The sequence below is a fragment of the Dermacentor silvarum genome, chromosome 2 (genome assembly GCF_013339745.2).
Source record: "Dermacentor silvarum isolate Dsil-2018 chromosome 2, BIME_Dsil_1.4, whole genome shotgun sequence".
Taxonomy (NCBI): domain Eukaryota; kingdom Metazoa; phylum Arthropoda; class Arachnida; order Ixodida; family Ixodidae; genus Dermacentor; species Dermacentor silvarum.
The window spans coordinates 239,024,212-239,037,047 of NC_051155.1; the positions used below are offsets into that span (position 1 = coordinate 239,024,212).

The 12,836-nt window shown below is 48.9% G+C and overlaps 1 protein-coding gene across 2 annotated transcripts in view; it reads right to left on the reverse strand.

The window, feature by feature from the left end:
* The window catches only part of LOC119442948 (histone deacetylase 4), a 287,827-nt gene that overhangs the window by 216,916 nt on the left and 58,075 nt on the right, over positions 1-12,836 (reverse strand). For both annotated transcript variants that reach the window (XM_037708037.2, XM_037708035.2), the window contains exon 2: positions 9,498-9,607. In XM_037708037.2, coding sequence (XP_037563965.1) covers positions 9,498-9,516 — 19 coding nt within the window. In that variant the 5' untranslated portion in view covers positions 9,517-9,607. The remainder of the gene's footprint in view (positions 1-9,497; positions 9,608-12,836) is intronic.

Genomic DNA, 12,836 nt, shown 5'->3' on the forward strand with positions numbered 1-12,836 from the left:
CTACACTTACAATAGTTTCTATATCTACGCATCAAAGTGCAGCAGCCACAACCAAACCATTTACTGCGACATTCTGTGAAGCCTCAACATTGTCTGAGCAGGCTCTCAACATGCTCGGACAACAGACAAAGAATAGGCAAACACGGGCGGCAATGTGGGCTTGTTGGTTGGACATGCTGATTTGCATGGGATGAAGTGTAGCTCCATACCAGGACATATGGACATTTCTTTTACAGCAAAGCTGTTAGCCTCTAGTTGGTCGGAATTTGAAGCGAAGCTTTCTACGTCTCACTGATTCGTCCGTGAGCGCCGAAAACGCACTGTAAGAAAGCCAACTTATACAATGGAACTTTCTGCGCATCTGCGCACGCAATCGTAGAACACTACAGTTTACATTCGCAGTTGCACCGATAAGAACAATGGGAACTGCAACGCCACGCTACCCGGACGAACTGTATATATCTGCATTGCACTACGCGCGTCATTCAACGCATTCCCGGCCGTCACCATGGGTAGGCCGCGGGTTCAGCGCACGGCAGAAGAAGAGGTTGCCGTACGCGAACGTAAGCGCGAGCGCGATCATGTCCGTAAGGCCGATCCCGTGTATCGGCAACTGCAGAGCCTCTGACCGTCTACCACAGCGATCACAAGGCAATACTGTGCAAGTGTAGAATCGTCCGTGAAAGTGTGAGTGTGTGCGTGTAATCAACGGCTACATGATCTAAAGTAAAGGCTATGCAACTTAACGAAATGTGTCTTCATTCAACTTCAACGTTAAAAAAATACAATCCTAAACAAGCAATCAAATCACAGATGCATCGCATCGGGTCGCTCAGCATTTCTTGGGTTCGTTGCGTGGTGGTTGGCTTTGGACTTTGATTCAGTTTGCATGGGAGAAAGCTTCGCGATCAGCCATCTTTCTTTAAGAAGGGGGCTTTGATTTTCTATCCATCCGTCCGTCCGTCCGTCCGTCCGTCCGTCCGTCCGTCCGTCCGTCCGTCCGTCCGTCCGTCCGTCCATCCATCCATCCATCCATCCATCCATCCATCCATCCATCCATCCATCCATCCATCCATCCATCCATCCATCCTCTCTCTTTCTCTTCCACGTGACCACGTGAACGGCGTTCTGTGCTCACCCAAAAAGTTGTGCCGCCACTCAGACAGACCTCAAACGACAGCTGGAAATGGGCTGTGTCTGAGTTTCCGCTAACCGTTTTCTCGTATATTCGAATTACAATCCGAAGATAATGTCTGCAGCTTGTGTGTAAGTCGTACTTTACGAATTGCCTGACGCAATTTACTCTGAAAAATTCAATTAGTTCGATAAGGCACTTGCGCTTGGCGGAGGGCCTAGAAGAATGAGGATGAACGCTGCACTTCCGTGCGTGCGCGCGTGCGCGCGTGACGCACGTCGCTTGTGGTAGTTGTCTAACGTCGCCAACAGCTTCTATGCGCATCCACTTTCACAGGGAGGAATGGAGGCGGATTTTTCCTTTTTCTATTTAATTTCTTCTCTCGTGTAGTTTTTAATATGCGTGCTAGCTATGATTTTAGGTTAGCGGGCTCACCGGTAGCCAAACTTCCCATATTGTCACAGTTAATGAACAAAACAAAAAAATATCAGCGACGATTACGATACTCCCTAATGCGAAATTTGAGCGCCGTTCTATACGTGTGTTCTTCGAGCAGCCATGGCCAGTGGGGTCCTGGAATGAGGACACCACCCACTCGACCTCAAGAGCAATGACCTCGATGGTTGAAATAAGTGCTCTCTCTCTCATTTCGCGATATGTTGGCTGGTGCGGACAATCTGTCTCATGCCGCACGTTCCAAACGGTGCGAAATGTGGCTCGACTGTCTCGCTAATCGGGAGATCGCGAGAGGCAGCGCGTGGCTGACGCGTGAGCGCGATTCACAGCAGCCGCCGCAGACAGACCTCCGCTCATGCAGCGCTTTGGTGAACAGACGACGCGTAGAGTGCCTCGATGCGCGCACCCTCGCGAACGGGGCTGAGGCGAGCGAGCGCGTCGAGGCACCCTAATACAGAGGCTAGAAGGGTTCTATAGAAGGGTTCTAGAAGAGGCTCTATAACCCTAACGACGCGCGCTGCTCTGGCGCCATCTCGTAGCCATCGTCGTCATAGTCCGTCTTGCGCGGCACTACGCATTTCTTCTCAAGCTTTCGCCATACCCTCCTCCCCCGCTTTATGGCTCATGGTTCCGCTGCACCCTCCTCCTCTGCTTTCCTCCTCGCGCTCTCCTCGCTCTCGCCGTCTTTCTTCGCCTGCTGCGCTCCGCGTTCGCTCTCATCTTTTGCTGTGCTCGTTCACTCGGTTACGATGTACGACGGCAACGCTCGCCGCATGAACGGGCGCCTAAGCACTGCGCTCTAAAAAACAAAGAATAAACAAGAAGGAACGAGACACACAGCACTTGTTTTAATAGGACAGGATGTTTTCTTTTTCACAGGAAATCGTTATTTCTAGTGCCAGGTGTTGCGTTAATTACACGTCATCCCATGTTAAAGAAGGAATCGGACTTCCCGAGCAAACAACCAGTGCAATATGGTAAGACCAAGGCCGCGCCATGCAAGTCAGCACCATCCATCGAAGATTATATATCACAAAAATCCAACACCAGAAAGTAAACGACCGGTTATCCTTCCACTCTGGACAAACAATCGTATTCCCACCCAGAGGGCCACCCACCCAACAGCCACACACGAACTATACCTATATTCTCCCACCACGACCTGTGTATACACCGGTACTCGAGTTTGAAACTGCGGCACACTCTTAGCTCGTGGAGAAGCACGGTCTCTGTTTTGGGCGCAACAAGAGCGCTTCCAGTATTTACTGTAACTACAGGACTTAATGAGAGTTCGTGAAACGCTTTAGTATGCGTGTATGCATATCTGTCAGCGTACGTGCTGTCTCAGAGTGTAAATTCCTTTACCGTCGTGTATACCCTATTTTTCACCCAGCACATGTATAGTATAGCATACCACGCTGTCAAATAGGGAAACATCTCCAGATTTTCAGTAAATACAGCATGTCTCTCTCTCTCTCTATCACGCTCAGGAACAACACAGAAACCGTTTATCCAAAGCTACAATGTCAGTCATTAAGAGCCAACTCACTATCACCCGTATTCCTAATGCAACTTACGATCTGCGAGGTCATGGTTATTTTACTTTGCAGCATGTGCGTTATGTGGTGACTTATGTATAATTATAACAGGTACTTCTAGGTATTCAAGATAAACAGCGTAACCAAATATCCAGCTACATCATGCCCACTCGTCGCTTCCTTTCTACATTGCTGCCGTATTAATCAGTGCTCACGAACGCGCCAACTGTAATCACTTCGCATATGCCTCCCCTCCCCAAATTCCTCCTCCTTAAAGCGCAAAAGAAACAAAGACAAATGAAAAAGAACTTGTTTTTTCCTATAACAGTGAAACTATATACGTCATAACAGCTGGCCTCAGTGCCATCAACTGTGGCGCCTGGGAGAGGAACGGCGACCATCACAACCACGTCCCCACGGATTTCGCCCGAGGTCCTGACAGAGACGAAGTCTGCTGCCACCATGAAAGACGTGCCCTCTTCTCACGCTGCGAGCGTGTTTTGGTACGCCTAGAGACGCCCTCCTTCCCGTGTTTTTCGTTTTCTTCGCGCGCTAGCTCAGCATATCCGTATAAATAGAAGCGTATTTGGTCGAAACCGCCGGCGCGTCGCCTTCGTCGTCGTCACAGAAGGGCGCAACAAGCAGCGAGCTTCTCCTCAGCTGCGCGCATAGTGGCTGCTTCGGCCGTAGCCGTCGCTCGGTGGCCCTCAGAGGCCTCCTCGTCTTGCGTCCGGGAGAAGCAATCGAGACAAGAACGGGGACCATTTCTAAACGCGGGTCGCCCGTGTCTGTCGCCCGTTCTTCCACTGAAGCGCATATATACAGATGGGGAAGAGACTCGAGGTTGCGCCGGCTCGGGCTTGGAGCGCCGTTTTGCAACGCCCAGAGAAGGTTGCGTCACGGGGAACGTCGACGCCACCCGCCAGTTGGTGGGGGACAACCAAAATAACTGTAACGGATTCGACGCGACCGCCGTCGTCTGGTTTTGTGGCCCGACCAGCCCGAACTGTCAAACGAGAAAGCGGCGATGACGTGCCGTTTACGCTCGGCGAGGTCAACAGTTTTGACCGTGGCCGTCTGCTTCTTCGTGTTCTTTTCTGGGGCGATTTTTCCCCAACGGACAAAGAAAACAAAGGGTCGCCATTAATTGACATATATGTCGGCGTATACAACCGCCGAACCGGATCTTTGGCAGCGTTGAGGCGGAGAACAAATACATCGATGTCCTTGATGGTTCGCTTGTAGTGAGGTGCGCAGTACCTGAATGTGCAACAAATTAGAGCAATTTGTCTTTAGATGACAGGGAGTTCAAAACAGTATGCGAAACCTGTGGGCTCTCTCTCTTTCTTTCTCTCTCTCTCTCTCTCTCTCTCCCTCCCTCCCTCCCTCCCTCCCTCCGCGCGAGTAGTAGTGATCTCTCTGAACTGAGTGCGTGCCGGAACCACAGAACCCCCATTGAGATTGAAACATTTATATCTATCGGAGAAGACTCAGCACATTGTCATAGAAAACGAAAACACCCAGTCAGAACTGTGAGTCTTGTACACCTTCCAGGAACGAAGCGCTCGGATTCAAGATGGGAGCAGTAAATGATCGATAGTCGTTATAAGTAAGAGAGGTTTCGGAGTATTGGTGAAAAAATGAGAACGAAAAAGAGTAGGAAAGAGATGGGGCTCGGGTCGTCAGAAGCATATATTAATTTACAGGATAAAGTAGAGATGGACAAAATCATAGACTGTAACAAATATATAGTAAAACCCGGAGGTCTCGCAGGATAGATGACTATTTATCGCCACATCATTTGAAAAAGGAGGCGATTAGAATTCATCAAGGCATGGCTGACGCCTATACGCGAGCCTCTGTTTTTATATATACGCCTGTCGTCGTCGGTGGTTATCATCGAATCGCGGCTAACCTAGCGCCCGTCTTGTCCATCTTCATGTTGTGTTGCGTCTTCAGCGCTGAAAACATGGCACACAATTGAAGCGATCGTTCAGCCCTTCTGCTTCAGCATACGGCAGTCATATTGCGGGCTTTCGGGGAGTGCTCGGAAGATCGGGGTGCTAGCTACGACGGCGTTTTCATGCAGCGTGCTTTCTTCCAGTGCCGTGATGCGACAACCGAATAGACAAGACAATGTCTATTCGGACATTGGCGAGAGCACGCCACTCAACGCAGCGACGCACCACTACGCATACAGTCCAGCGGCCGCATCTATGACCACAAAATGAAAGCCCATGGCGCAGTCTTGAAACTGTAAGGTGCCGGCTCACCGTGTGACGAAGCTAAGCAGTTTTGTCGACGCCTGGCGCGGTCTGAAGAGATCTGTAGCCGATAGCACAATTGTGTACATACATCAGAGAAGAGATTTACTTCAGACAAAAGTCGACGCAGGAAGAACTGCATAAACCATATAACGAACTTCACACGGAACCTTGTTTCGAACGCCGACCACACGAAGAATGAGGCACCACAGGCACTATGCTCTGCACGCATGCATTTCCCGCACGCGTATGTGGTAGGTAAAAAAAAAAGAGAGAATAAGAACGATGGTTGGCGTAAGCAATGCTCAGAAAGCTGTCAATTACGCAACTATAGCTGTTGCCGTAGAGATCGCATATTCTTTCAACATACACCAGCGCGCGCACTCGAAAACGCGATAACGAGCGACCGTCGTCACACCGCACGCGTATGCCGCATAAACACGCGTTGAACAATTATGCGGAATGCGCAGGTGAGACGTGACCGACAGTTCCGCGCGCGCACCCCTGTGTGCTGCTTTTCGCGCGCATACCGGTAACGGTCCGCGCGAGAGTTTAATGCCGATTCATTGTTTATGCAGATAAAAATGACGTGCTTGTTTTTCCTGTCCAGAGCAGAAATCACCTCCTCAAAGAGTGCTGCAGCGGTGATGGATGGCTCTCGAGTGGCTGCCAGGAGAGCATTTTGCGCAAGGGACAACAATCAGATGATGCTCCGTGTCCTTGCACGACTTTTCCTTCCAACACGGGAAAGGAGGAGCAGGGTGTCAACGCTATCTCTCGTCACGAGGCACCATTATTCAGAAGCACACACACACACACACACACACACACACACACACACACACACACACACACACACACACACACACACACACACACACACACACACACACACACACACACACACACACACACACACACACACACACACACACACACACACACACACACACACACACACACACACACACACACACGGCACACACACGCACACACACGCACACACATGCACGCACGCAGAGAGAGATAGAGTGCGTGAAGGTTTCACACACACACACACACACGGACACCCACCCACAGCTGGAAATAGCAGCAATTCTAGTAACCCAGAGACGTATAGCAGATAGGGCAGTTCCCCGTCATTTCGCAGTAAGACGATCCGCACAGTCGAGTGCGCGGCGGCGCCTGGCAGGCGCGGACACGGCGCTTATCAGGCGCCCGCCGGCCTCGCGATCCGCGCACCGGATAAACCGAGGGAGCACGACCCCAGATCGTGGAAAGCCTTGAGGGATCCCCTTCCCGCTCCCCTGAGGACCGGCTCGCACTGCGCGATTGCGTAAGGGCCAAGGCGAGACAGCGCACACTGGTGGGAGGCTGCCTAGCACTACTTCGAGGCCTCAACAGGCAGCGCTCTCAAAGGGCAGTGACAGGCGTCGCCGTTGAAGTTGCCGAGTTTGTGCTCGTCAGCAGCCTCCATTGTTGCGTATTGTAATAACCATAAATTATTTGTTACATACCGTCCAGTTTGACAATCAGCCGCTGCGCTTCCCAATAAGCCCGAACGGTGATTTAGAGAATTCAATCGGTAAAGTACGCAATAATTCTTGAAAGACCGGTCGGTGTGGCATCAGCAACGTGGAATCAAATGGTAAGAAGCCCCCTGCGAGAGCTGGACATCGAAATTTTTTTTTTCGATCAGGCGCAGCACAGGTTTTGCCAGCATGTAATTCAGAAGTTGCAGTTATGACTGGCTAAATTCAGCAGCATGCGAACATCACACATTTTGCCGATTTGCTTTTGCGGGCGGTAGAATCTACATAAGTCAAAGCGGGGAAGTCATCTCTCGTCGGCGTTGTCGGTAACCGAATGTCTAAATAGCTACGTGTATATTAAGAACCACAACAAACAAACAAACAAACAAACAAACAAACAAACAAACAAACAAATAAATAAATAATAATAAATAAATAAATAAATAAATAAATAAATAAATAAATAATGCTGGATCTCCCGTAATCGAGAGTAGATGTAAGCATGAAATGTCCACCGGCAAAGCATACTTGTTGGAGATGATACTAGCCACAATCTTAAATGGGTGTAGTTCGCAGCGGCACAGCCCACCACACCACACAGCAGCACACCACAGCACGCCATATGTTGCACTGGTTCATATGGACGCTGCCCAGCCAGAAGAAGAAAACCGGCTGAAGGCGGCACGACAGGCCGCGAAAGACGCCAGGGAGACAGAGCGCACTGCCCAGCTAGAAGAAGAGCGCCTGAAGGAGGTGCCACGCAGCGCCGCGCCATCTCTCAAGGCGACGCAAGAACTGCGCCGCGGAACTCACGGACCGCTGACGTTCAAAAGAACACAGGCAACCCTCTCTCAGCCCCGAAAGATGACAATCAAGTGTATGGTACCCTGTATCTGCCTCTTGAACGTCGCTATTGGAAATGACAAATAAAACTTCAGCGTACTAGAAGTTACAGGTTGGGTGCCAGAGAACGCATTTTATTACTTTTGACTGGTTGCTCGGATGATCGCAACAATGCCCGGATAACGGCTCTCAAAGGTCACTTGAAGGTCGCCGACAACGCGAACTAAAAGCGTTTCATGCTTATTAAATAAATTAATAAAAGACACCTACGTCGCGTTTAGAACGTGAAACCTCTCGATCAAATTGGCTTGCCATCATAGCTTGCGTAAGTTCTTACTATGAGGTTCTATAATGGCATAGCTATGCAGTGCGCTCAATGTTGATCTTTAAAAAAAGATTGTTATGCTGATATGCACAACGTTCAATAACGCGACTGCAATGAATGCCCCAGTTTGCAAGCGCTAACTTTAAAACTAAACAATTAACAGCAAGTCGTAAAATTAAATTTAAAAATTAAAAGGTATGTTTACAAATCTTCTTACTTCAATTGAAAGTTGCGGGCGATTTCACCCAGGCCAACCCATTTCCTCGTAACTATGCTAATATAACAATCTGTAATGTAGAAGAAGAGCACAAGGACAAGGCCAGCCAGATCTACATCTACATCGTCTGTTCAATGCCTGCAGTGCAACCAATGGGCCAACAAATATCAGCCATTAAAGACTTTGGGGTCAAACCGCTTTCGTTTCACAAGGAAGCGCACGTTCAGTTCAGCCGACGTCATTTATGGGCGGCGCGCTCCTCCGTGACGGGCTTCGCGCTAGTTGCCTCCGCGGCAGCCGCATCATGGCGCGTGGTTGAAGCGTAAATGCTGTTACCGCCTCATGTTGGTTTATTTCCTTCATTGAGTTTCCCACAAACATTACTAGAGAGAAGGCTCGGCGCTAGTGTCCAGGGGAGTTGCGAGTGTGGCTGTTCAGGCATTATGAAAATGATGGATAGAACGTGCGTTTGCCAAAACTTCGCTCTTCTGGCTTACCTAGTCGAAACGACTTCGCGGAATTGCAAGTTGAACATCTGCAGCAACATATTGCATTATAATTCCAACGACTCGCAACGATTACTAATGCGTGCCGAGAGTTATTGCTTTCATATGCATTCAGAAAAAAGATTGATTGCTTAGAAATTTTCAAAAAATATTAAAAGTTTACACTCACTTTAGCATACGCTAGAGGATGAAGGCGAAAGCCTGCGCGCACGATGCATTCATTCAATTACTTGACATTCTCATTCGAATGCGTTGTTCCGAATTCCTATTACTTGTTTTCTCCCACGAAAGGTCGTGGGTTCGAGTGCCTTAATTAACTCTATCTTAATAACTATGCCTTAATTAACTTTGCCTCAATGAACACCAAAGGTGGTGGGTTCGACTCCCACTAATGGTCGTGGGTTTTGGTGCCCCTTTTTGATGGCACACACAATTTTGGTGCCATTACGCCGGACATCGGATTGTTCGACCCATGAGCCATCTAAGGCCTTTCGCCTTAATAAAGCATAGGAAATAACCGCACAAGAACTTCTGAAGCCACAAGTGCGACGATTAGATAAATCTACTACTACCCATCATTATCGCAGCAGGTCGAACCATCGCAGCGTCGTAGTTAACTGTAATAATTTTAGAAGGAACTTAGCATGGTTTCGTCAGTGGTGCACACGGCACCTGGCTCACCTTTGGTGGGTTCCGCCATGGCTACGTGCTGCCGCTGGCTCCGCCTGGGGGCAGATGTTGCGGCCGCGCCACGACTACGCACGCTGCGCACTCATCGGCCCCGCATGGCGCTGCGAAAGAAATGAGAGAAAGACAAGTAAGCATCGCACTCGATGTTATCTTATCTGATTTGAAAATGTAAGCAAGATCGTTACCGGACGCACACGCGCGTGTGCGCCCGGTAACGATCTTGTTTACATACAGAAACAAGCGCGCGACGGCACAATACATTTTTTGATGGAATCTTGCCGAGGTGGTTGCTGGAAACGTATAAACGTCTTAAAAGTGCTGAAAGGACTTGTTGACGGAAACGTGTGTGTGTCTATTGCACTTCTTTTCCTCTGTTCTGTGCTTTCCTTTACACCTGCGCGGAACTTCACCAATGTTCGTGATATTTGACTGCTTCCAGAGTGCTTTTCCTGTATATAGTATTGTTTGCTCTCCTACGAAGAGAAGGCCGGCGCCACTAAAGGCGCCAACCTCTCCTTTAAAAACGTATTCAAAAAAGAAAAAAGACGTGACAAAGAACAGGAAGCACGCAAGACGGGCGTTGAATTACCGACAAACACAGGATTTGCGGCTGTTATGTATACTTCGCGTTCTTTGTATACCGCCCTTTTAACCGCTGTTGACAGACTCTATATCGGCCTTGTATGAGAACAGTTATCAGTTACCAGACGTGGAGCGCACAGCGATTACTGCGTAAACCACACAGAAATCTCAGCGAGGGTAAGTATAGCAAATACAGCCTGTAGGGAGAAAAAAAAAGTTAAAGTTAAGCGGTACTTGAGATATTTGCTCTGTATCGACGATAATGCGGAGCGGCACACAGACGGCCAACACGGAACAGCCACCGAAGAAGACAACGCACTCACGTGCACAAGACCGAACTCACTGATTTCACTTACACAACGGTTATCTCCACAACATAAACAACAAACTGGCATCCTCCAGATGCACCAGCTGTGACGTGTACGCAGACAATGAGCGTGCCTTTTTGGAAAACTCTTTATCGGACAGGAGTCATCGCTGACAGCGTCGTGCGGACCGAAATGCCAACTCTCGAGCGCTACCGTTAGCTTGACTAGAAGCGAGCGGCGTGGCATGTGATTACGCCAGATAAAAAAAAAAAAAAAAAAAGCAATGCCCAACGGAAGTTATGCAAGCAGTGACGCATCGGGATCGCATCGCGAACGCACAAAAACTCGTCCGCCTTTCGTTTCCCCGCTCGGGTTTTATTCCTCCCTTTCCCTTACTGCCATATTCGAAAAGAAGTCACCAATGCTAAGTGACTAAATTTCTTCCTTTCTACCGTCATTTCAATGCGGTATATAAATATACGGGTTCTCAAAGCTGAAAGCTTAACCATACACTTAAGTAATGCGAAAGTTGCAAACTGAGGAGTATAGGCGCGTTATATATGATAAGACATAAAATAAACTATCGGGGACTGTAAGGACCTAACGTTGTCGGAAGTTACCGCGACGGAAACGGTGCTATAAGAAAGGCTAAATGTCGGTAAACTAGTTCGCGGTATCGTACTGTTGTCAGGCGGAAGCAGGCACAATTTCTGTTTAGTGACGCAGGCGGCACGAACAACGCAGGAGGTTCAGGCTGACACCTTGAAACATGGCGACGGAAACCGCTGGGAGCCACCATACAACTTGGTCCTCATCGTCTCTAGTCAGCTGGCTTTTTTCATCGCTACAGTATCGCTATATATATGCGACTATAGCATGCCATCACACCTCCCACACTCGATGCGCCGACAGACATTCTTCGATGACACAGCGCATGCTCCAACGTGCACTATCACGTGGGTGTATTAATGCGATTAGCATTCCAAATCTAAATTAGCATTTTAAGTCCATAACGCGCACAACACCCTACACACACAAAAGGGTGCAATGGTGCGAGCCATAGACCGATTTACCCACTTATTCAGTTTTAAGGGCGTAAACTATTTTACAGCATATAAGCATGTGCATTTTGGCTATATCAAGCTAGCCACCATTTACGTGCACTGTGGAAACCTCAAGCTTCATGTGCACGGTCTCCGAGGCTCGTTGGCGTGCGGAAAGAAGACATCAACTATCTATTTATATAGCGAGCTTCAGCCGCTGCCAACACAAGCGCACGTTTGAGGCTGATATACAGAGAAAAGGAGAAAACACGGGACGCGATCAAATGCCGAGAAAATTGTACGTGTAAACAAATAGGGGTTCCATAATGATCGCACCTCGCATTATAGCACAACGTCATACGCACGCGCGCTAACTTTCCTGCACACGGACGTTTGTCAATTTGGAACGGAGCAGCGCCAAGAGCTCATATATAATCTCGAGGAAGGGTTGCACGCGCGCCCGTGTCAGGGCCAAGAAAATAATATCGCAGCTGTTGCGCGTATCCAAAGCAATTATAGAGCACAGAGGTGCCAGCAATGGACATCTTCGCGAGTCATATGCCAAGTCGACGGAGTGAGGAAGACCGAGAGAAGAATCGAACGCCTTGTCCGACCGTGTGCGACTGGAACTCGCGTATGAACTCAAGGCGTGGTATTTTTTTTTTAATTCCCGACTTCGTCTTTTCTAGTTGACAGACTCAATTAAAATAGTCCGAAGCGTATGTTCTTGTTTCATTTTTTGCTTCCTCTCATTCTTACCGTTCTTATTAAAGTACTCTTTAGTATAAGCTATTTGCTTTGAAGTGGTCGTTGCTTCTTAAATCAAACTTTCCGTGCTGTCAGAACTGACCAACAACCGCAACGGAAACACGTAAGGGCCCCGGAACATTTACGTGGTGTCCCTTGTATACATGTAGAGAAAGGTACACTGCTGCCAGTTGCGCTGGTGTCTTGGTGGTAGTATCAAGAGCTTAGTACGGTTGCCTTTCCCAGCCCCTACTCAAGTACGCCTCCCTTGACAGTGCTGACGTTATCGGCGTGCGCAAGTGAGCGCGTGCATGAGTGAGTGAGTGAGTGAGTGAGTGAGTGAGTGAGTGAGTGAGTGAGTGAGTGAGTGAGTGAGTGAGTGAGTGAGTGAGTGAGTGAGTGAGTGAGTGAGTGAGTGAGTGAGTGAGTGAGTGAGTGAGTGCGTGCGTGCGTGCGTGCGTGCGTGCGTGCGTGCGTGCGTGCGTGCGTGCGTGCGTGCGTGCGTGCGTGCGTGCCATATGAATCCCTAAAGCATTTCGCTGAGTTAAACGGACACTAAAGGCAAATATTAAGTCAAGCTAAAGTGATAGATTATAGCTCGAGGACGCCTAAGTCGTCAATATTATTGCGAACAACGTTTTAGTAATCGA